Consider the following 23,752-nt stretch of genomic DNA (forward strand, 5'->3'; position numbering starts at 1 on the left):
AGCGATCTTGTAGTGTACTTTCATTTAAAAATAAGTCACCGTTTATACATAACAATTATAAATCATTTACATTATTTTACTTTCATAAGTAATAGTTACTACTTACTAGTTTTTAAAAAGCGTTTTTCAACAAAAAGTCACGTCAATATTGTTTACCTTTTGTTAAACGCTAAAAAGCACCAAGTATAAATTTAGGAAAATACGCGTGTATTACTGATTAATATTATACAAACAGGAATGGATTACAATTATTACGCTTTTTTATTTAAATAAATATTTTTATTTAACAGCTGCGTAAGATCGATTGTTGAGATCATGGATACATGATGATGATGTTACGTCATAATACATGATGTAACAGCAAACTCCGTAATACGATTTGCAACAGAATGCAATTCAGCAAAGTAACCTAATAGCATGATGTAATAAATTACACAATATAAACATTACAGCTCTATGCAGCCACTAAAAAACAGCACCTAGGTTATCTCTCGATGTACTTATTAAACCAATCGGTATGAAAATCGAGCCATAAATATATTGTTAAGATATTAGACTTGAAAAATGCAATCTTTAAGGGCTAAGCACTGGAGCGGCGCGACATGCTATTTAGCAGTGCATTTTTAACATGACTTCACCAAAATTATAACTCGCTATGCGATGATTGTCGAAAATGGCAGCAGTCCTAAAACTTCACGCATCTTATTGGGAAAACCGGACAAGTGCGAGTCGGAATCGCCCACCGAAGGTCCCGTACTTTAGTATTTGTGGTTATAGCGGCAACAGACATACATCATCTGTGAAAATTTCAACTGTCTATCAAGGTTCATAAGATACAGCCTGGTCGCAGACAGACAGACAGTGGAGTCTTAGTCATAGTCCCGTTTTTACCCTTTGCGTACGGTACCCTAATAAAAAGATGTCATGTATGACCAAGGTGTCTACGTTTAATATAATCCCACCAAAAACATAAATGTAAAAAAGGAGAGCCAAGTTCAATACAAAAATTATGCTTGGCTGTGGGGCTCGCCGCAAAAAGAATGGAGATCTAAATGAGTGCCACTGCCAAGTTCTATGCAAAATCCAAATATGTATTTATAGGAACAAAATAACATTATAAACAAGTATTAAACTCTATTTCTTTGCTTTATTGGATACCTATAACAATTGCTGTTATTTAAAAAAATGTGAGATCTTAAAGTAGGTTAGATTTGACTTGTCTAGATAAATGTTAAATGAAACGGAACAGGCAGTACCTACTGCCCATACGCCTGGCAAATGCGATGAAGTAAACGCTGCATATGTCAGCCTCTGTCTAAGAATAGTGTGATCCAGATAACTGGTAAAACATATTTTCATACTAATATTCGCATTTAATTACAGTAATTGTTGTTTGATGTATTTGTAATGCACACATATTAACTATTTCTAAGTTTGTTCCATAATTAAAAGTATATGCCATCAATCTTATATTCATACCTATTTCAAATAAATTTTTTGCCTTTGCAACACTCAGTTTTGATTTTGAATAGCATTTTCGATAAAGTAAAACTAAGCTTTTAGGCGTTGGTCTAACACTAGGAGTAATTTAATATATGTAGAAGACATCATTTACAAACATAATAATTCAATCGCAATGCAATAGTTTCCATTTGTAGTGTTTTTTGTGTCAGAGAAATACTTGGCGAACATACATAAATACTATTATCAAAACATTTGGTATCAAATTTGACAGTTCATATACAAATCATAATCGGAACTAGAGTCTGGCTACTGAAATTTTACTTAAATGTTTGGCGGGAAATTCAAAAAATCTTGGGCTGGTCACACTTTGTGTAGTATGAATTATAGTTTTGATCCTAGAAAATATTTTTGATTTTCTATGCACACGCAAGGTACCTAATATGCACTCAAAGTCAGCTCACATAATTTCTACCACTATGTAAAGTACACTCAACGATAAACACATATGATAACACTTTCTCACCATTACCAGGCGTGTCTCACTCCGCGATTTCGTCGCTTTGCTACAGGTAGCTAAAAGTACATCCGTTCGGCCCCAATTTTGGGGTTTGCCATAAGCCGCGCGTGGCGCTGTCGCCACCTAGCAGCCATATCTGTACTGATCGTGACAGACGCGTTTTGTTAGAGAGTGAGTCTTCTGTACTTAGTACTATTTATTCTGTGCCATTACCATTGTAACAAGGCAAAAAATTAAATGTAGTGTAAATAAGACCTAGCTCGATATTACCGTAATATTAATCCATCACCAAAAAAAATACATAAGTACTATGCCAAATATGCTAAATGCTAAGTATCAAAATATTTATAGAGCACCAACTTTCTAATTTGTTTACATTTGTTAAGGAGTTGTAAACATTGCAGTTTTTCGTTATATAAGGCTACACGTCGACTTCGCACATTGTCGTAATTATTTACGAGCTTAAATAATAGTTTACGAACTTCACTCAGTATAGACTTTGTTAATATTATTTAAAATATATCCCTTATAAACCGCAAACATTTGAATGAATGACATAAATTGACAACTGACTTTTAGCTTTTTTTTTTAAATCATAGACAATTGGTGATACAACAACGAAATATCTGTCAACAATTTTTGGCTAGCCAGACTCTAGATGCTATTATACTTAGATATATGAAAGTAATAGCGAACAAGCCTCCAGTGAGCCACACTTTTGCGGCTTTTGTAGTGTAACTACTTAAAATCGCAAATAATTTATTTCTTAGGTATTGACTCCACCCACGCAGGTATTAAGCTGAATAGGTACCGCTTACATTCTGTTCGTTAATTACTAGAATACAATTTCGCAGTGAGCAGGTGCACACATGATATTGAGTACTGTTGTTGGTATAATAAATCACGCACTATGCAATATCAATCATGATTAAACGTTTATTCTTAAGTCGTATATTTCGCATACGCACATGTACTACGGAAGCCATAGCCTTGGTGAGGTAAATGCGCAGCGGCCCTACACTGCATCAAACATCAAACATCAACATTTATTCAGCAAATAGGCCACAAGGGCACTTTTACACGTCAACATTGAATTTACATAAAAGCAAAAATAATAACATCAACAATTTTATAAAATAAAACTAACAATTCAATCTAACGTATTACAATTACTAAGAGATGTATATGGTCTCTTAATGTCGAATTACATACAAAATACATGCTGCGATATACATCATTTATGTTATACCACTTTCGCATCGCAATACTTATATTCAAATGAATACTATTATCATACATATACCTATTTGATCATGTTAACACATTTACCTATATCTGAAGATCTCATAAGTATTTTTTTGCATGCATTCGCATAGCTAGCATACGTGTAAAATTCACCTACATTCGTTTAGCAGCGACAAAGCTCGTCACTTCATTGAAACAAGAATGAGATCATCAGATCACTAACATTATTGTTTACTTAGTTTAATTTTCAACTGTGTGTTCTTTATCATCTGCCGTCGCGATAACGATAACTTAACCCGTCATCGGTTCAATGACATTCGTCGTCAATTGAACATTAAGATCTTTATCAGAGTACTGCGCACTTAATGACTTCAAGGCGTTGTTGTCCCTTTCAAGTCATTAGTAAAGTTAAAACTGGTGAGTTTTAACTCATTACATATTTTACTTGGGCACGTCTGACTAAGGAAATAAGACATAATAAAAAACAAATTAAGAAATGTTGACAAGAAGTCAACGCAACGTAGCGAATAAAGAAGCATAGCTCAAAATATGAGACACGTTATAGGGACATAAAAATTCGCAGCATATAGCATGAGCTGGATAAAACCTGGCTTAGTAATACGGTAATCGCTCTTATAGATCGGAACTGTAACAGCGATTAGGGTAAATATAGTTTTTATAAAGAGGTAGAAGACAAAGAAACATTGGACAGCAGTCGCATAATACTTGTAATTCAAAAGGAAAATCAGCCGAAAAAAAACCGTTTAAAAAAATATACATACCCTAAAGTTATGACCCCTCCGAAGTGGTTGGCTGACAATGGCGATACCGTCTTTGTATCCTGATGTACGCATTGCCACGGTATCTGTAAAATTCAATGAATTAATCTTGAACTCAAAGTACGAGTAAACAGCGATTTCATACATTTTATACAATGATGTGCACTCATGTCCATATCATATAATTTTATTACTTTTATCAAGCGAGGAAACTATTCATGTTTAGCGTCTATTGTGGTCATCATTGGCCTGTGACATCAAAAAGATGATGGTTTAAACAGGGTCCATAAGAGTGCGGCTCTTCCGCAAATGGCTATTAAGTCTAATGCGAGAGCGGCAGCCGCGACCGCATAGCTGGCAGGAGAATGCCGTGCCCGGTGATGAAGGTGGGAGAGCGGTACGCTGGTGTCTCAGTTCTCGCCTAGTGTGAAGAAAGCTAAACCACGCTTCATCGTGTGCAACTGCCCCTTCACCCAGGGTTTTGTGGTAAATGTTCGCATGGCAAAATATCGCAGATTATCTGACGTCATACCTGAGCTACAGAGCTTGATATTCTTCCCATGCACGTAATGGAATGTATAGGGCAGGGGGTTCCGGCGGCGGCGCGAGTCGGCGCTCACGACGGTGAGCGTGGAGGTCTCCGTGGGCACGGTCAGCGTGTCGTTGCTGGCGGCCAGCGCGCCCGACACGAACTCCACGTTCGACGACACTACGTCGTTCGAGTGGCTCGACTCCTCGTTCGCGTCCTCCGTCACTTCCACTTGGGCCTAATTACCAATTATATATTTTATTATTTTTGTAACAAAATCATCACGTCTTCATACTGGAGTGAGTTTTGTGAGTGTTCAACAGTTTTGGTACCAAAAATACTAATTATTTTCATAGTCGACATCTAGCATCGAGTAGCGGAATTATCAGTACTGTAATGTAATGCCTAACAACATAAGACTTTCCGGTCGGTGCTACATCTATTGTCACTTGACAGTACTACTACAGCTTATTAAAGTACTGATAATTCCTCTACTCGATACTAGATGTCGACTATAAAATAATAGTCTTTTTGGTACCAAAACTAATGTATGGAGTGAGCAATCTATGTATTTTTTCTCTATGATATCTTATAAGAACTTTATTTAGGAAGGTATATTCGATCGCTTTGATATTATACGAAAAATTGTGCATTGCATGGTGCATGATGTCCTGAAGTAATAAAAATGCTTAGCATGTGAGGTGTTTATAAGTATGAATACTTATGACGCCTCCGTACCTGTGCTGCAGTTTCGTTGTTAGCGTTGTTCTGCGCCGACTGAGCCACGCTCGCGTTGGTCGCGTGCTTGGCGGCGGCGCTCAGAGACGGCGGCTTGACGTACTCGTCGTTCGGAATGGTGTGTTGAGGCAGCGCCGTCCCCACGTTCGCTCCTTTGGACACTGCTTGGATCTTTGTCACGTGACCGAATATTTCCATCACCACGTATACTTTCTGTAAGTGTTGAGATTTTTCATTGTTTTAGAAAAAAATGAAACTGATATAAATTGGAATACTGCTTGGATTTTTGTCACGTGACCGAATATTTCCATCACAACGTATACTTTCTATAAAAGAGTTTTGAAATTTTTGATTGTTTTAGAATAAAAATGAAACTGATACAACTGGAAAGGTAATATATTGTCACTACTTAAAGTTACTACTCAAAGTTGAAACGCAGTAACTCTGTATGCATCCCATACGTAGTTACCACATCTATATTTTTATTGACAAAATAAGATACGAGTTTTTTTCAAAGTAGTGACGATATATATATGTGAAATCGAACAAGAATATAGAGATATCATTGAGTAGAAAGTTTAGATACTTAGATGTTTAGCTACTAGTTTGAATGTTAGTGTAACATTTGGCTAAGTTCTACGTAAAACATTAATAATCTAACGAATAATTTGACGACCGACCGACCGGTCTGGCCTAGTGGGTGGAGACCCTGCCTATGAAGCCGATGGTCCCGGGTTCGAATCCTGGTAAGTGCATTTATTTGTATTATGATACGGATATTTGTTCCTGAGTCATGGTTGTTTTCTATGTATTTAAGTATTTATATATTATATATGTCGTTGTCTGAGTACCCACAACACAAGCCTTCTTGATCTTACCTGGAGCTTAGTGGGGTGGTAGGTGGGGCTTAGTCAATTTGTGTAAAAATGTCCTATAATATTTATTTATAAAATAGTACTAACATCGGGAACGTTCTCGAAGGCGGTCTCGAGCAGCTCGGAGTTGTAGTAGACGAGCACTCGGCCGTCGTTGGTCTTCTTGAGGCCCACGCGGTCGCCGGGCCGCAGCCACTCGAACGACGGCACGAACGACCGCAGCGAGTGCTCCTTCTCGTTCTGACGCGAGTACTTCATGTATTTACCTGCAAGATATAGGCTTATTTAGACGGTGCGAGAACTCGCATGCGAGTTTCACTACATTGCGGTATTTGATTAGTCGGCTGAATTGAATGTAATTAAAATCGCATACGAGTGCGCACGCGGCCTTAATCAGCCCTAATCGTTGATATAGTTTGATCTGAAAGGTAAAAGCGGCAACGCTGTAGTACAGAATGAGTATATAAGAGGAAGCCTAAAAGTTGCACCCATAACAGTAAGGGTAAATCGCCTAGCGTGGTACGGGCATGTGATGCGGAGGGATGAATGTCATGTGACGAGAAAGGTATTACGAATGAATGTGGAGGCAAGTATGAGGAAAGGAAAACCGAGGAAAAGGTGGGTGGACTGTGTAAGTGATGATATGAAACGAACGCAAGTGAATGATGAAATGACGGGCGATAGAGGTGTAGAAGAGAAAGACATGCTGCGCCGACCCCAAGAATATGAATAATAAGAATTCATATTGTTTACCGTGTCAAACAAAATGTTAAAATAATACATAGTCACAACAGCTACCCTGTTCAAGTGAATGGGACAAGGGCGAGAGAATGATGATTTTGTTTCAAGTTACCGTCTATGTAGGCAGTGTAGTGTGGTAGCAGAGCGACGGTTGGGGGGAGGCTGCGGTTCACGTGGACATTGAGGATGTTGATGTCCGTCACGCCCATGCGGAAGCTGCCCGCGTACCCCGACTTGCACTCCACGATCTTCACCTGCACAATAAACATATTTAGGTTTTAAGGAGCTACCCCACACCAATGACCTTCGATCTGAATCCTTTTGTTTTCTAATGTTTTTTTGTAGCTTATAATATTAACAGCAATGGCTGCAATATAAACAGCAATATACTATCCCATATTTACTTCAACGTTCATTGTCTTCGACAATTTTAGGATAAAAAACTGGTTTTCTGGCCATAACTTTTGTGTTAATAAGATTAAAATTAAAACCTAGACACGTTTTTTGAGACGTCAAAGAAGATAGGTTTCGTACATGTAAGATCCTTCACAGCAAACTAGATACGAAACAAAATAAGTGTTTTTTTAGACAATGTTTAAAATTTTCATAAAAAAATAAGTAATCATTTCTTTTAAAATCCGGTAGGCAAAACCGGAGATAAAAGATTGAAGAACCGATAACCGTTTGTCTTATAAATCTTTTTGTATTGCAAAAAAAAGTAGATACGATTCAAAACTTGTAAAATCTATAGGGTAGCCCCTAATTTGTCTTTCATGCTCGGTAATGAATTAACGAAGGCGAATTGATGTAACCTTGGTAAGTATCAAGTTTAGTTGTCGACGGCTGTAAGCTGTTGTGGGGTGGGTACCTCGAATATCTCGCCTACAGCCAAGTGGGCGGAGCTGAAGACGAGCGCGGCGGCAGGGTCGGGCGTGAGCCGGCGCGCGAACGAGTAGTCGTGCATTATGCAGATGTTGTCGCCGCAGTACTCCGAGAAACTCCTGCATAAAAACAAAGAGAATAGATAGTATAGAGGTGTCCTGTCATAATAAATTTTGTAGTCACAGTAAATTTGCTGCCATCTATCGACACACGACTAAAACTCAAAATGAAAACGTATAAAATTATCAAAAAAATGTATACATATGGATAAATGATTTTATTATTTTTATATCATTTTGACCCATGTTCATTCACTGATATCTATGTGGAAACATTGTTAAATACGAAACGGTGCCGTCACGCCATCTAGCCGAGCATAGGCCAAAGGTGTGTGCGCCATCTATCCGAGAATGACTTTTTCTTGATTTCCGAGGCACGTTTTTTCCTTAGACTTTATTCATTTTATACGAAGTTACATGTCTTTGATAACAAGTTACGTTCAACTTATATTCTGGCCGCTTAAGGCCTAAGAGTCACAATTTAAATCTTGATAGCAGGAATAATAAACTTACTTATAAACCTCAGGCTGAAATACATAAGAAATATTTAACGAATATTGGTGCGTATTTGAATTAGTATATTATAAATGTATACGCTACAACTGTTTCGCTTTGATCCTTATTAGTTTATCACAAAGCAATTCTGATAATAATCGTAAAAACTTGGTTCATATTTGGCTTAAAGATAGTTCGCTGCAATGAATCTATAGTTTACTTCGAGCAACACCGGCTTCCGACACTGCTCGAAGATAGTTTACGTTCAATGGCTCTACATAGGTGCGACCAAACGCAGCGAAAGCGGCTCTTGCAAATCGCACATCGTACTACGAAATGCAAAAGAGCAATTAGCAGGCCATTCATAGACGGTCATTTATCTCGGATGCTGCGCGGAGCCAATGACGAATGTCAAACCTGGACGCTCCTTTATAATATTTCACCAGATCAAATGTTAACTTACCAATATGGCGGCGGCGGCGACGACAATGCTCTGGAGTTGCTCAACAGAGAGTTATCGGAATTAGTGCAGCCATTGTAGTTGAAAGCTCTTTCTTCGTTTTGCAGAATTGTAACCTGTGTTAAATAAATAAATATTTAACATCTAAGAGCTAGTTTCAAATTAAGTTCAACGTGAATGGTAGACCTTATGATTTTCAAAGAACGACGTACGAATATAAAAAAAAATATCAAATCATTTACGTTTGTCAACTTCATAGCCTTATATTTGAAAGCAATATGGGAGACTCCCAATCCCAATCCGCATTGGGGTAGCGTGGAGACTATAGCTCAAGCCCTCTCGCGCATGAGAGGAGGCCTGTGCCCAGCAGTGGGACCTATAGTTATAGGCTGAATTATTATTATACTATGGGAAACAGTTGTATTATCTAGGTTGTGTAGTTACTCTTGGCCTTAATGCTCTAGATTGCAAAGAATTCCGTTGTTCCCAGTATATCCTTAGTATCATGTACAGAAACGTTGGTAGTTTTACAGAAGCGGCAGGGGCATACCTGCGTGCACTGTCCGTAGAGGTCGACGACGGCGTAGATGTTAAGGTGCGGCACGTACCACGCCTTGCCCATGTCCATGCCGTCCAGGTAGTAGTGCAGGCTGCGGTCCGCGTGCCACATCATGCCTGAACAACACCAACATTTTATACAGTACAATGATTTTTTAAGATATCTATAATAAATCTATTTGGTATCAACCGCAGCGAAGTACATAATTCGAAAAAATTGAACGTGCACTGCAGTGGGGTGAACTAAGTTGGCATGAAGGTAAAAGTGTCCATGTCGAGCGGACAATTGCCACTCAGGGTGTACGTGTCCCCATCCTTCAAGATGATTTGAGCGGTTATGACCTAAAGAAATGAGGCGCTAGTTGTGTGGCACTAACCGACTCTGCTCCCGACGGTGAGTGTGTCCAGGTCGAGCGGGTAGCCGCTGCGCACGCACTCGCCGTCCTTCATCATGGCGGCGCCGCTCAGGATGTACGTGTCCCAGTTGAGGTCGGTCGCGGTGCCCGCTATGGCGCCCACGCCGCCGTTCGCCTCGAGATCGTCCGGACGGATTGCGGTTACACCTGAAAGTTACGAGTTATTTAGTAATTAACTAATAATAGGTATGTGAAAAATTAATAAAATCTAATCGTATCATAGATACATTCTTTAAAGGTTGGCTGCGCGTTATTCTCTGTCGGACGCCACACTAGTCAAAATAACGTCATTTATCTTAATGCAACGCTGTTTCCCACTAGATAACAACACCATTTGAATGCGGTTCCTCACCGGTGTGTGAGGTTTTAAGGTAAACAGTCTTTTGAGGCATATGCTATCACTATCATTGGATAGATGAGAGCTGCAGGCGTATTATGGATTTTAACACCATAGGATAGAAAGTGATGGACACACGCTGTCACGTAGATAAGAACGACTATCATATCCGTACAGGACCGGATAGTAGTATAAGTGTAGGTTGACTCACCGATCTCCAGACTGCCGATCCAGCAGTCGACCATCTTGTCGATGCGCAGCTCGAACATGTCGCACTCGCGCAGCGGCCGCGAGCTGAACAGCACGGCGTCGTTGAACTCCGAGTAGACGGTGGCGCGCGACGCCGTCAGCCGGCTGCGAGACAGCCGCGCGTTGCGCCCGTGCAGGCGGTGGAAGCACATCTCTCTGCACGAACATTAAATTTTTTTTTTCTACTCCTGTACTTGTATTTGTCATTTAAAGGGCACTCACCTTTAAAACCCTACCTTATAGTTGTCAAGACAAGTCTTTAGTCTATTCCCCAAAAAAGAATTTGTGCATACACGTAGTATCTTTTTGGCGATTTTACGATACTTCGTGTAATGACCACTTAAAAAATATTGAATGAAATACAGTGTTGCCAACCTTATTTTAAATGTCATCTCGGACAAATAAGTGAACCATAGACATGTTTTTTTTTTTAATTTCATTCATTCATTCTTTCCCGCCCGTACCCTCCATATTTGCTACTCTTGAATTAAAAATTTGTTAAATTTTCAATTTTATTCCAAAGTAAGTGCTTGGTCGTAGAAAAAGTATTGTATGCAACGTTGTTTAACTGAGTCAAAAAATACTCGTGGGTTCTTCATTAACAATTTTCGGCTCAGCCTCAAATAGTTACTCACGCCACTCGCCTTTTTTGACCTCTCTTAAACAACGGTTGCATAAAATACTATAAAAACATTACTCGCTAAATATGAACCAACATCTTAGCTTAGACTTTTTTACATCGTGATCGTGAACCTTGCTGGAATTCACGAAGGTTGATATTGGGCTGTAGCCACGCGCGTCAGGTGATGTCTTTGACCGTCAAAAGATTAAAGGCCCACCGCCTTGGTGGAACACTGTGAAATGTTTTGTCAAAAGCTACAGCTAATATTACAAGAGACTCCCTCTTGTTAATTCCACTTATTAGAAAAGGAGTTCCGCGTGTTATATTAGTTGCGGCCCTGGTAATAGATCCAACTCAAAGCTTTGGGGACAATTTTTGAAAGGCTATCCTGCTACACCCTTTGGCAACGAATATTGGGACTGCTTTGAGAATTGAAGTTCGAGTATCTGAGCTATATATCAGTACAGCTGTCTAGCACTTAGATATCGAGGTCCTACTAGGACTACTATACTAAATAGTTGGAACTACTTACGGATAAATAGTAGCGTTTGACTCTGTGGAGAGAGGAGACTCCGGCGAGTAAGCGGCGGGCGGCGTGTACGCCTCCACTATGGTCGCCTGCGCCACTCGCCCGTACAAGTCTGCAGGCCAATATAACTACACTGTACAAGCTACACATACGATATACATAATAAAATAGATAAATTCATACTTATATATAAGTACATAGAAAACACCCATGACTCACAAACTTAGAGCATTAAGTAACCGGAGTCGCCTTTATGAGCTTACCCTCTGCCGAAAACCTTGCAGAATTGTGCAAACTTTTGGGACTGTCGTTTATCTGACATGGCTAATTGGCTATGCCCCTCCCTCGCAAAAATCGGCAGACTGTTTTATACAGAGAGATGACAGCCAAGGCGTCTCCAGTTACTAAATGCTCTAAGCTCAGAAACAAATGTCCCTGCTTGTCATACAAATAAATATCTTTGGGTGAATCAACTTTTTCTTGTCACTAGTTGCCGTGGTTACGGTCTCCTGGGTCACTCTTAAATACTTTTTTTTTTCGTATTTAGATGATCCAAACATGGTTTTTTTATTAGTTTAAGGCCTTTCCATAATGGGACATCTACTAAGCACGTTTGTAGCAGCAGGTCTTCTTACAAACTATGCTACTATTGTCTCCTGGCTGATGGGACAGAATAACAACAAGAAATAGTTGTTGATCAACTCCTTTACCAGGATTCGAACCCGGGACTATCGGCTTCATAGGCGGGGACACTATTAACCGCTCGACAGGTTGTCAAAAATAATGGTAACATTCCATTTGTAACCGCAGCTGCGCTACCGGTACTGAACGCGTTGCTGTCATTGTCAATTTCCATAGTAGTGCAGCTGTCGTTGGATATGGACTGTCACCTTAAGAAGTGTTGAAGTAGTGCGTACACTTACCGACGAGCCCGAACACGTGGTCGGGTATGTTGAAGGCCGCGGGCCCCTGGTCCACGCCGTTCACAAAGAAATGCAGTATGCCCATGTCCTTGCGCATCACTCCCACCGTGTCTCCCTCCTGTGAGCACACACGGAGCCATGTTAACACAACATAGCCCCACAGACAAAACATCCTCCAGACTGTGCATAGTCGCGCTACCCCTCCTGCCACGCATACGGTAATTTTACTCCATGTTCTAGTCGAAAGTGTCTTTGTGTGACGTCCGTGTCTTTGAACGGACCAATCACGGCACGGGACTTCGCTCGCCTCGTCCCGCGCACCCCCGCATTTTTGGCATCATCGGTTGCATGAAATAATTGCTCTAAACTCGGTCTAGAGGATTCCTAGTCTATGCGTAGACCTGACCTCTTTTTCCAAATTCCGAATTCTTCCTTTATTCCTTTCCGCGTTTCATTTCCTACCCTTTTACGTTTACGTTACGTTACGTTTATGTTGGCTACGGGCAACATCGCCGTCCATGCAAAGAAAAACAAAATAACACAACATACTTGGGATGCGGGCAGTTGAAGTTAATCAATTAATCATAATTTGTTATTTAATTAATTGGCAAAATTATCATATCAACAAATCAAAAATAACGTTTGGCTCCTGAATGTATACTCTGCTTCTAGCTTTAGTTTTTTTTTAAGTGAATTACATTTTTTAATCTAATGATAGGATAATCCGCCAGTAAATGGCCAATTTTAGTAATTGAGCACCAAATGAATTCTATTCACCTATAAACAGAGTTCATTTTAGTATAAAGTTTCAATAACTGGCCAGCCTTCAATAACTAACCGCCTTATACTAAAATGAATTCTAGGTGAATAGAATTCATTTTTAGTTTAGGCCGACCAGTTTATGTACGGTCGAGTTCACATACAAGCCAACAGTCCAAAAATACATTGACTTGACCTTATGGTCCGAGGGTGGGATTCTGTCGCGTCACTCTTGTGCTAGGCCTACTGATAGTATAATAATTCGGCCAAAAATAAGTGTGCAGTACTCACCACGAGTCTGTTGAGATTCCTAACATATTGCGGTATGATGGTGGTCCCGTCTCGAATTACGTCTTCTCCGGTCATTGCCCAAGTGCCAGATCTATGGACACAATTATATTTTAGTTGATGCAGTCAAATTAAAAACAAAAAGTTATACAATGAAATTAAAATCTCATACACTAACCGTTTACCAGCATGATGTATTGGACGAGTGGTATTCGAGCCATGTTTAGATTTTTTGGAAGTTTCCTTTTGCGAGAGTTTCAAATTTTACGTGGCAAAAATTAATTGAGCTGATACAAGGTTTTTTCAAAACCTGGCCGTTTCATACTACTCTTCTTCTATATAAAAACATTTTAGTTTACACATTTGATAGCCCCAAGCTAATACTAACCAGTTTTTAACAAACCAGTAGTGTAGGTACAAATGTATCACGGTTCTCAATACCGTTTTTATATATATAACATAATCATTAATAAACATTTATTGTGAAATCATTTACTTTAGAGTTAGAGCAAGAAAAGTCTGCAGTGATTTTAATAGCATACGCAGTGCAAGTGTTATTTAATCCTTCAAAATTTATAGAAGTTTGACGTTTAAAATAACACTTGCACTGCGTGTGCTATCAAAATCGTTGCAGATTTTTCTTTATCTAACTCTAAATATTAATAAAACACTTACTTTGCGTTGCTCATTTTGTATGGAAATAATAAATCGTTTGAAGAATGCTGCGTGACCCCAATTTCAATGCTTCCGGCCCACTTAGGGATAACCAGGTCGAGACGCACTTGAAACAGTTCGTTTGTCCTCAGTGTGCGATTCGTCATCACTATCCCGTTATTGAAGTATTCGAAAGCACTGCAATAAAAGTCAACATATATTTTACAATAATAGTACATTATTGCAGAGGCCGGGTAAGGGCAATTCGTGGATGAGTTTCGATTTTGTCGGACGACGCGAAGCGGAGTCCGACAAAGAAGACGAATCCACGAATTGCTATTCCTGCCGAGGCATATATAGTGCTTTTCTCCAAACATGCGAGGAAATAAGCTAAAATAATTATTATTTAAGCATCAAGCATCACTCAAATCAAACCTTCACATCCAAAATGTCAAAAACAATTTCCCTCTTTAATTAATTTTTAAAAGTTAAAGGCACAAACTTATTCTGCCATTCAGTACCATTCAATATTCGTTCATTCAATATAATTGCGCAATATAGTTTGTCAAACCAACTTTTCAGTCAGTAAGAACCAGGAAAACTACACCCATCCTTTTCTTTTGGGTGCTAGTACTAGTGTAAGACAAAGATAGTATGATTCTCTTTGTCTATGTTTGAAATGAGAAAGTCCTTTGACAAACTATGTAAGCTTTATGAACACGGATGAGATTTAAAAAATATATAAAAATAATCTTTGATTTTATTAAGCAGTATTCGCACGATCATACACGTGAAATTATAGCTGATCGGGTCGTGTAGAAGCGGCTCGCGGCAATAATAATTGGCTGTTTGCGTTTTTTATTATTAAAAGTAAAAAACACTACAGTAATAAGTTATTACTGTAGTGTTTTTTTACTTCCCGTCCGCTAGAACAGGACAGCGATAGTTTGCTGTTTTTTAGTTAGAGTTTGACATTAACGAAGAACTTCCCGTACTATTTTTGCTACAGTAAGGTGAACATTTCCGAGCATATTGGAGAAAACATATATATGTCGCAGACCGTCATACTTAATGAATGTATGACGGCTGCGTTTGATGGAATGTCAAGTATTGAAATAGTCTATGCTTGAGTGTGTTTGACTGCGATACAGTGACTTTTATATGAATGACCCGAACAGCTTCTTTAATGGATTGGTTCCTGGCTGATTCTGAGGACAGCCCGAAATGAGATGACATCCTGAGTGGAACCGTCAGTCAGATTTGAATTGGAAAAGTGTCGCAGTCAACCCCGCTACATTCCTATAATTAATATTTTATGAATTCTATCGTTTAGCTGTGCCGTTCATGGATTAACATTAATTTATCTACTCCACGTTATATATTTTCTAATTAACATCCATTGTAGTTGCATTTAAATGACTCAAAATTCAATATGATCCATTCACTTTAGTTGTGTCTTTAGTAGTGACAGCATATCTTTCAAAATATGTACAATAAAAAACCCTATAGTTTTATTTTTTCTAGAAAAGCTTAATTATACAGAATAGAAATGTATATATAAAATGATACTTACTTAGGCCTATGAGCAGTCTTACCATCATTAATAATAATAACATTCGAATCACGCAGCGTATGAAATAAAAGGCTATCTTCGTCTAATCTTTGTCTTATCCTGCCTGTTAATCAGAAGAAATGTAACATTAATTAATAATTACTGAATGTATCGTTCAACTATCCCGTAAATAAGTCTATTAAACAAACTTGATATTTAATGACACTCCACATACGGCTTTTCTTGGCGCCACGTCACCGGCAGTGAACATGTTATTCTTATATTACTAAATATACCTCTAGCCGCCCAGAGACCTATAAAAAGGTCTCCTGTTACATTCTAATTTGAACTTTGTGTTGACAAAATAAAATTTCATTTTTCTTGGCAAGGTTTGACGTATGGGCGGCTAGAGGTTAAGAACAGTAGCCATATCACGAGCCTGTCACTGACATGACCCTGACGTATTTGCTAGCGTGTACGTAACTTTATATAATGTATAGAAAGTAAGTTACACAGACTTTAGCGAATATGCCAGTCGCAGATCAGTGACAAGCTCGTGGTAGCCGCACAGGGGAAGGCAGTTATTCAAGTCTGCACACTGCACACTGCAGCGGCTACAGTGTGTGCAATATTGGATATGAATCGTGGAAAGTGATCTTACTCGGAGCAGGCAGCTCGGGAGCGCCGAGCACGACCGGCGCGTTGGTAACGGTCGTGTCCATGTCCTCACACGGGTCCACTATTGTGACCTGGAAAAACGTTAAAATTTCCATCTGCTTCAATTCAGTTCCAGACGGCGTATTATGGATGGCCTTATCCATCTTTATCCACGTGATAAAATAATTGTCACTTTTTAACACCATGCGATAGACAGTGACAGACACCGTTTTATCACACTGTCACGTAGACAAGAACGACCATCATATCCGTAGAGGGTGTTGATCGGTATTTTTTTGTGCAAATGTTATTTGATTAGCCAATTGCAAACATTAGATTGGAAGTCAAAATTTAAATTAAATTTCTAAAAGGGTTCAGTTTTTGTTTATTTTAATAATTTTGATCAGGTATTAATATCACGCAATTATATAATAGAATCTGTTACTGTTTAATACTTTAAATAAGAAATAATAAGCAGAGATTTATTAGGGTCCCACAAACAAGAGCGTATGGGTCTAATAGTACACAGGAAGAGCTCAGTTTAACCTGACCCTCGCGCTCTAATAGTGATTTAGGTGGAACAAGGCCAAAATTGCGCTCGGATTAAAAAAGAAAAGAAGGTCCACGAGAGACGTGAAACTGGGAGTTACTCGATGGATTATTCCTTAAATATCTTTCAGAAAAAAATCAAGAAGTAAATTTTACTAGTCAAATTTACGAACAAATAGAGGTATGGGAAAGCACAAGAGAATTACCTTTTCTCGAATGTCTACGTGGATCTCATTAGGCCAATTTCTCTACCTGACCTTAACAAACAGAATACGAGTTTGCTTTTGCTACATACCTTTACAGTCATGCCGTAGAGATCGACAACTCCCCAGACTTGTTGTTCCACTTTATCTGTGGCTATGCCCTGGTCCACGCCGTTGATAAAGTAATGCAGTTTGCCCGTGCTCTTTCTCATCATACCAACGGTATCCCCTTCCTGTCCATCAATTATGTTTATTTATTAGTTAGCTTAGTTATAACTAAATCCGTCAAGTGAATTTGTGTAACACAGATTTAACTTTATGATACACTATATACATAACTTTTAAAATATATATGTTTTTGTTGGATGCTTGGAACTTCAGTATATTTTAATCACATATGGTGAAACGGTTCACTAGTAATACTTAGTCAGTTTATTAATGAAATGCTACATCGGTGGATATTATAAATAAATGTACAAGACATTTCATTGTTTATCACATTACAAAGACTTGATGTTAAGGTTAATCTTATTTAGTTAAGGGCCACTTGCACCATCTCACTAACCCAGGGGTTAACCGGGTAAACCATTAACCCAGTGTCAAATTGTACTGGTAACCATGGTAGCTCCAGGTATAATCGGTTAACCCCGGGTTAGTGTAATGATGCAGTTGGCCCTAAGTTTAATATTATATAATGTAATTTTTTTATTGAAATAAACAGATTATTTTTTTAAAACCGTGAATAAATAGATCCGTCTAATATGGTTCCTTACCCTCAGTTCATCAAGATTGAAGTTCCCATACTCCATGCACATGCCGTGGCCGTTCATGAGCACCTTGCACCCCGACATCATGATTGTGCCAGAGTCCATGTTTGTCATGGTGGATGGAAATCTGATTGTTGCCGGATTGTGCGATGTTACACCGACCTGCGCAACAGTCATTATTAGGGTTCCGTGCCTCAAAAGGAAAAAACGGAACCCTTATAGGATCACTCGTGCGTCTGTCTGTCCGTCTGTCACAGCCTATTTTCTCAGAAACTACTAGACCAATTAAGTTAAAATTTGGTACACATATGTAAATTAGTGACCCAAAGATGGACATGTTTTTATTATAATTTCAAAATCCATAGGTTCGAGGTTATTTAAGAAAATAACCAAAAAAATACCATTCCCCTCTTCATCACCGAAACTACTAGGTCTAAAGTTTTGAAAAAAAATACACAAAATAGTTATTTACCTATAGATGACAGAAAAATCTTTTAGAAATGTGCAGTCAAGCGTGAGTCTGACTTATGTACGGAACCCTAGAAACGCGAGTTCAACTCGCACTTGGCCGGTTTTTTTAGTATTAAGGTTTACTTCTGGTACTTCCGAAAATCAACCTTAAAACCAGAGTACCAAGTACCTATTTGGAATTACTCAAATACACTTCATAAGCATGAGCTTGTGGGTAGTATCACAAGTTGTTGTATTATATCATGGATATAACACTTTAAACTCTCGCGTTTTGTACACATATTTAATTACACAGCTGGTGCAAATCAGCTGAAACGTTGGAATTTAAGGTAAAAACAATGAATGCATATCGCGGTAGACCTGTTCTTGTAATTAAATATACATCATGGATGTCAGCACTTGTTGAACCTAGTTAGTAGTCTTAATACAGCATTTAAATTTTCAACAGTCAATTGAGCTAGCCTACAAATAATGCATACTCTTGGTTTTTTCCATGGGCTTTTAAACCGGATTCAGTCCAGACTGTTCAGACCAGCCTTTCCTACAGACTAGGGGCGGACGGATTCGTAAGACTATTGCTAATTCTAGAGATTTCTCATCTCATCAATTGATGGCAGTAAATTTTGTGATAACTCGTGCCTTGTGCCTATGGCAAATTTTGGACAGCAACCAGTAATTTGCCAAGACGAAAAAGAGAACAAAACCCAGAAGTTAGAAATTGGATTTGGTTTTAAAGAATTTAATAAATTAGAAGAGTAATAAACTCAGACCAAGACAAGTCTGCAACGATTTTGTTAGCACACGCAATGCAAATGTTATTTTAAACGTCATACTTCTATGAAATTATGACGTATAATGCAACGCAAGTGTTATGCACTGCATATGCTATCATTGCTATCAATATCGTTACAGACTTTTCTTGGTCTAACTCTATGCTAGTAGTTTGTTTGACTACTTTGTTTAATGTTTGTTACCTCAATGCTACCACTCCATTTGTCGACTAGCCTGTCGATGCGTATCTCAAACAGTTCGTTGTCATACAGTGGTCGGTGCGTCATCACTACGGCATTGTTGTAGTCATCCAAAGGCCTGGCCCTTTCTGCTGATCTGTAGTGCAACCAAACACGATGTTAGTATATGGCTGGATCTAGTTTTTTTTGTTATTCTTTTCCGTCACACAGGAGACAATAGTAGCATAGTTTGTTAGAAGAAACGTTACACTGTGTTCTACTAATATGCTTATAAGTAGCGGACCCAATATGGAAAGGGTTTATAAATAAAACCAGGGTATAAAAAGTGACGCAGGCAACCGTAACCACTGCAACGAGTGACAAGATAAATCATTCACCCATATTTAACATTTCTCACGCATTATGACATGTCACATTTGCTAAAATCAAAAGGTACGGCCATAGAAGAAACTTATACTTAGAATAACAGATATAAACCATAAAAAAACCGTAGAGAAACTTACTTATTATTAGCTGATAATTTTACAAGTATCCCACATCTTGGGTGAAACCTTAAACGATCCTGTGCTACTGTAAAGAAAACACATTTTAGTTTTACATACATCAGGCTGATTACAAAACACATATATGTGTAAAAAAGAGTGAGTTACCAAGAGCACAGGCACCCTCGGAGGTCATCGGGACATAAACATCTTGAGACGGCTTAGGTTGCAACAGGTCAGGAGGGAGAGGCACAACATCCATGTCACTCGATGTTAAAGTGTCATCATTGTTGGGGTCCTCTTCCAACTGCAACAATTGGTATTCAATTATAAACTGAAATACGGCCCGACATGGTGGGGTGGCCGAGTGGCCTACAGGTCAAAGACGTTAGCCGCGTAAGCTGAAGAAACCGGTTTGATTCCAGCCTCAGCCACTCCAAGCCATTGGACATTTTTTTCTTTAGTATATGACATCTATTTTAGTTTATAATATAATGTATATATTAGTAGTGTGACTACCTAAAAACACAAATCAAAATATTTTATACAAATGCATAATTATTTCGATTTATTCCCTAGTTGAATAGGTAACCAACAGTTACTGTATAGTGTATATTTAGTAATAGCTCAATACACAAAGTAAGATGATAGGTTTAATGACTGTAAACTAAAAATTATATGCTATGACATCAAGAAAAAATAATGGATACCTGATCTATACTGGTTTCCATAATAGGCCTCATGCCATGTACATGAGTGATGGAAGCTTGAACACACTGTCCATATAAATCTATGACGGCAAACAGTTTAGTAGGCAGGTCCTTAGCTGCCACCCCGAGGCATCGACTATTCACATAAAACAATAACTCCCCCTGTAACAAAATACAATTTATAACATTGATAATCTAGTTTTTAATGAATATTAATTGTAAAATGAGCTAAATTAATGTACTTTCATGATCAAATACATGTATTCTTAAAAATGAAATCTTATGAACAATTTGTGACTGTAATATCACCAATATACCTTAGCTGTTTTCATAACACCAACACAGTCTCCTTCGGTGAGTGTGTCGAGTTCGGGGCCATAGGAATTAACAAGTGTCACACCATCCTTCACGATTGAACTGCCAGACATTATCTGTTACATGAAATGCAATCAAATATAAGTTTAATATCTTCCTTACTTAGTCAAGTATTTAAATAATAATGTAAACACATTATTATTTAGATATTTGACTAAGAATTGAATGCCATTTTTGAATGCCTGAATGAGCCTATGTCTATAAAATACTGGTACACATCATCTTCAGCTTTTATTTTATATTTAAAAAAATGATAGAAACTTTATTGTATGAAGGTAGTACCCAATAGTAAGTAGCCAACTAAGTACATAATTTATGAATAAGAAATTTATACATTTTAAGATTTATTTTGTGAGATCTAACTAGAATAAATGACACCAATTACTTTGTAATATTATTTTTATAATATGTAAAAGTAAAGAGAAAAATAAAATAAATATGGTAATATAATATAAATAGTCATTCATCTAGTAAATATTGCTTGACTGAATTGCAAGCAAAATCTCTATTGCACTTTATTTTGCTAAAGGTAGGTTTATAACAAGGACTAACAACAATTTATAAAAAATATAAAAGTAAGTCATACCCAAGCTGTATTCCTCAATTTTGTAGCTGTTGCCGGCAGTTCCATGAACTCCGGGTCCAGGGTGGTAACTCCAATTTCAAGGCTTCCATTCCACACATTAACCTAGTCAACAATAACAGTTATTATGTTATTACCAGAGGCCGGAATTATCGTGGCAGTTTGAATTGTCATTAGGGACTTCTCATTATCTACTTTCTATATACCTTTGATTGATACTACTACATACTACATATTGATACTAATGGAATATAACATATAAAAAATGTAGAGGTAAAGTTTTAGGCCTACTTGCACCATTCCACTAACCCGGGGTTAACCGGTTAAACCTGGAGTTGCCATAGTTACCAGTACAATTTGGCACTAGGTTAACGGCTTAACTGCTTAACCCCGGGTTAGTGGAATGGTGCAAGTACGCCTCAAGGAGTAAACTCCAAAAAAATGATTGTTGATTGCACATGTAGGTGAACACCAAGACACCACAGACACGAGAACCACAAAATGCTGCCTTACCTTTCTATCAATACACACTTCAAACATAACATCATCCTTCAAGGGTTCTGCGCTCAGTATCAAACCATGATTGAACTCAACAAAATTTCTTACAGCTGTGGTGTTGTCATTTAGAAGTGTGACTCTGTCACCACACCTTCTATGAAATCTCATTGTTTACTCTCGCTCCTTTAGCCATACATACTGTAACTATAGCATTTGGGCTCTTAATGAGCATAAAGTCCCTCTACAGCCAAACATCATAGTCTCTTTTATTTATTTACACAATTTCTTCATAGCCGCATTCTCACTCCACACCCCATGGTGGTGGGGTGTTAATTACTTTTAAAACCCCTGTCATTCATTACAATGGACTAGAAACACTCTTGAAAATGTATAAGAAAGAACACATCACAACAGATCTTTGCATTTGTCTTTAGAAGCAAAAGAGATCAGTTTTATTTTATGATTTCCCAATTTTAAAAGGAAGTCATACGAAAACTAAACTCACTGTGAAAATGTTTGACATTTAACTAATTTGACTTATATGACATACTTCTTTTGTCTATGGAACAACAGTGTTGCAAGCCGCTAAATGTATTATTATGTTGGCTGCTTTCTATGCCGAGTGCACATATTGGGACATCGTAAAGCCCCCTCCACACTTGTGTGTAAATCGTGGTGCGCAGCCGCGAACCAACCACGAACACACACTCGAATTCGCGCCGCAATAAGCGCACGAGTGTGAAGCGGGCTTATGCCATTCTTAAGGCCCCTGTACATATTGGGCCAGTGTGGGCCAGTCTGGGGGACGCATTTGTGCATTAGAGAGAGCAAGTGATATTGCTATCTCATTCTACCGCATGGCTGCGTCCCTTGGACTGGCCTGTACAGAGGCCTTAATAGCCATTCAGCGGCGTTGGTGCGCCACACTTGATAACAGGGCATGTACATAAATTATCCCAGCTCCTCCACCATATCGTCAAGCTCACCATTTGCTCACCATACTATATTGCAGGCCCCTGTACACATTGGGCCAGCGTGGACCAGTCTGGGGGACGCATTTATGCGTTAGAAGAAGCAAGTGATATTGCTATCTCATTCTACCGCATGGCTGCGTCCCTTGGACTGGCCGGCGCTGGCCCAGTGTGTACAGGGGTCTTTACATTGTCCTGCGTTGAACCCGTAATTATGTGTACTCGGCATTACATTTTATACTCTGGCAAGATAATTTTGGCAGTAGAAAGTAAAGAGAATAATCACTTGGTAGAAAGAGGCCGAAATTCAAAATTTGTTAGGTCCTTCGCGCTTACATTTTTAAAATGCTGGTTTGCCTCCATTTTCTACTGACATAGCTAGCTTTCAAGAGTATACCTACATGAAAATGTAGCCCAAAATGTAGCCTATTTAGATATAGCCGGTCAACTACTTTGTTAGTAGAAAAGGGCGTGAAATTCAAATTTTGTACGGGTGATTACACTGATTACCCTTCGCGCATACATTTTTTTAAATATGCCGCTTTTTTCTACTGACGGAAATGGCTTGACAGACTTTACTATAGGTATTTTATAGTCGGGCATGCCCAATAAGCAATCGTTTCCACTATTGTGATGGCCTAAGGCCCGAAGCGGTCGTCCATTAATTAATACATTTTCTTAATACGTCGAAGATATAGAGTTATAGACTATCATGTAGTGGCCATATATCAACTTAAGAGCATGGCGAAATAACATGTATAGGTTCAAATACACTCGCGCACGTATGGTGTACCTTTTTGTAGTTAGTGGCTATTGTTAACGAGTTAACAGTGACAAGGCACGG

At 38.5% G+C, this 23,752-nt stretch overlaps 1 protein-coding gene across 3 annotated transcripts in view; it reads right to left on the minus strand.

The window, feature by feature from the left end:
- LOC134678835 (neuralized-like protein 4) overlaps positions 1-22,445 on the minus strand; it is a 29,889-nt gene extending 7,444 nt beyond the window's left edge. For 2 of the 3 annotated variants that reach the window (XM_063537541.1, XM_063537538.1), the window contains exons 1-25: positions 21,953-22,445; positions 21,443-21,544; positions 20,799-20,912; positions 20,482-20,643; positions 19,940-20,078; positions 19,793-19,859; positions 19,293-19,425; positions 17,854-18,009; positions 17,173-17,313; positions 16,333-16,420; positions 15,693-15,795; positions 14,141-14,317; positions 13,469-13,559; positions 12,419-12,536; positions 11,499-11,607; positions 10,307-10,500; positions 9,720-9,905; positions 9,335-9,459; positions 8,788-8,900; positions 7,757-7,889; positions 7,001-7,142; positions 6,235-6,413; positions 5,273-5,485; positions 4,538-4,772; positions 4,009-4,091 (exon numbers count right to left, since the gene is read on the minus strand). In XM_063537541.1, coding sequence (XP_063393611.1) covers positions 4,009-4,091; positions 4,538-4,772; positions 5,273-5,485; positions 6,235-6,413; positions 7,001-7,142; positions 7,757-7,889; positions 8,788-8,900; positions 9,335-9,459; positions 9,720-9,905; positions 10,307-10,500; positions 11,499-11,607; positions 12,419-12,536; positions 13,469-13,559; positions 14,141-14,317; positions 15,693-15,795; positions 16,333-16,420; positions 17,173-17,313; positions 17,854-18,009; positions 19,293-19,425; positions 19,793-19,859; positions 19,940-20,078; positions 20,482-20,643; positions 20,799-20,912; positions 21,443-21,544; positions 21,953-22,105 — 3,456 coding nt within the window. In that variant the 5' untranslated portion in view covers positions 22,106-22,445. The remainder of the gene's footprint in view (positions 1-4,008; positions 4,092-4,537; positions 4,773-5,272; positions 5,486-6,234; positions 6,414-7,000; positions 7,143-7,756; positions 7,890-8,787; positions 8,901-9,334; positions 9,460-9,719; positions 9,906-10,306; positions 10,501-11,498; positions 11,608-12,418; positions 12,537-13,468; positions 13,560-14,140; positions 14,318-15,692; positions 15,796-16,332; positions 16,421-17,172; positions 17,314-17,853; positions 18,010-19,292; positions 19,426-19,792; positions 19,860-19,939; positions 20,079-20,481; positions 20,644-20,798; positions 20,913-21,442; positions 21,545-21,952) is intronic. The other variant, XM_063537539.1, reaches the window with a different exon arrangement.
- Positions 22,446-23,752: the final 1,307 nt, after the last annotated feature.

The sequence above is a fragment of the Cydia fagiglandana genome, chromosome Z (genome assembly GCF_963556715.1).
Source record: "Cydia fagiglandana chromosome Z, ilCydFagi1.1, whole genome shotgun sequence".
Classification (NCBI taxonomy): domain Eukaryota; kingdom Metazoa; phylum Arthropoda; class Insecta; order Lepidoptera; family Tortricidae; genus Cydia; species Cydia fagiglandana.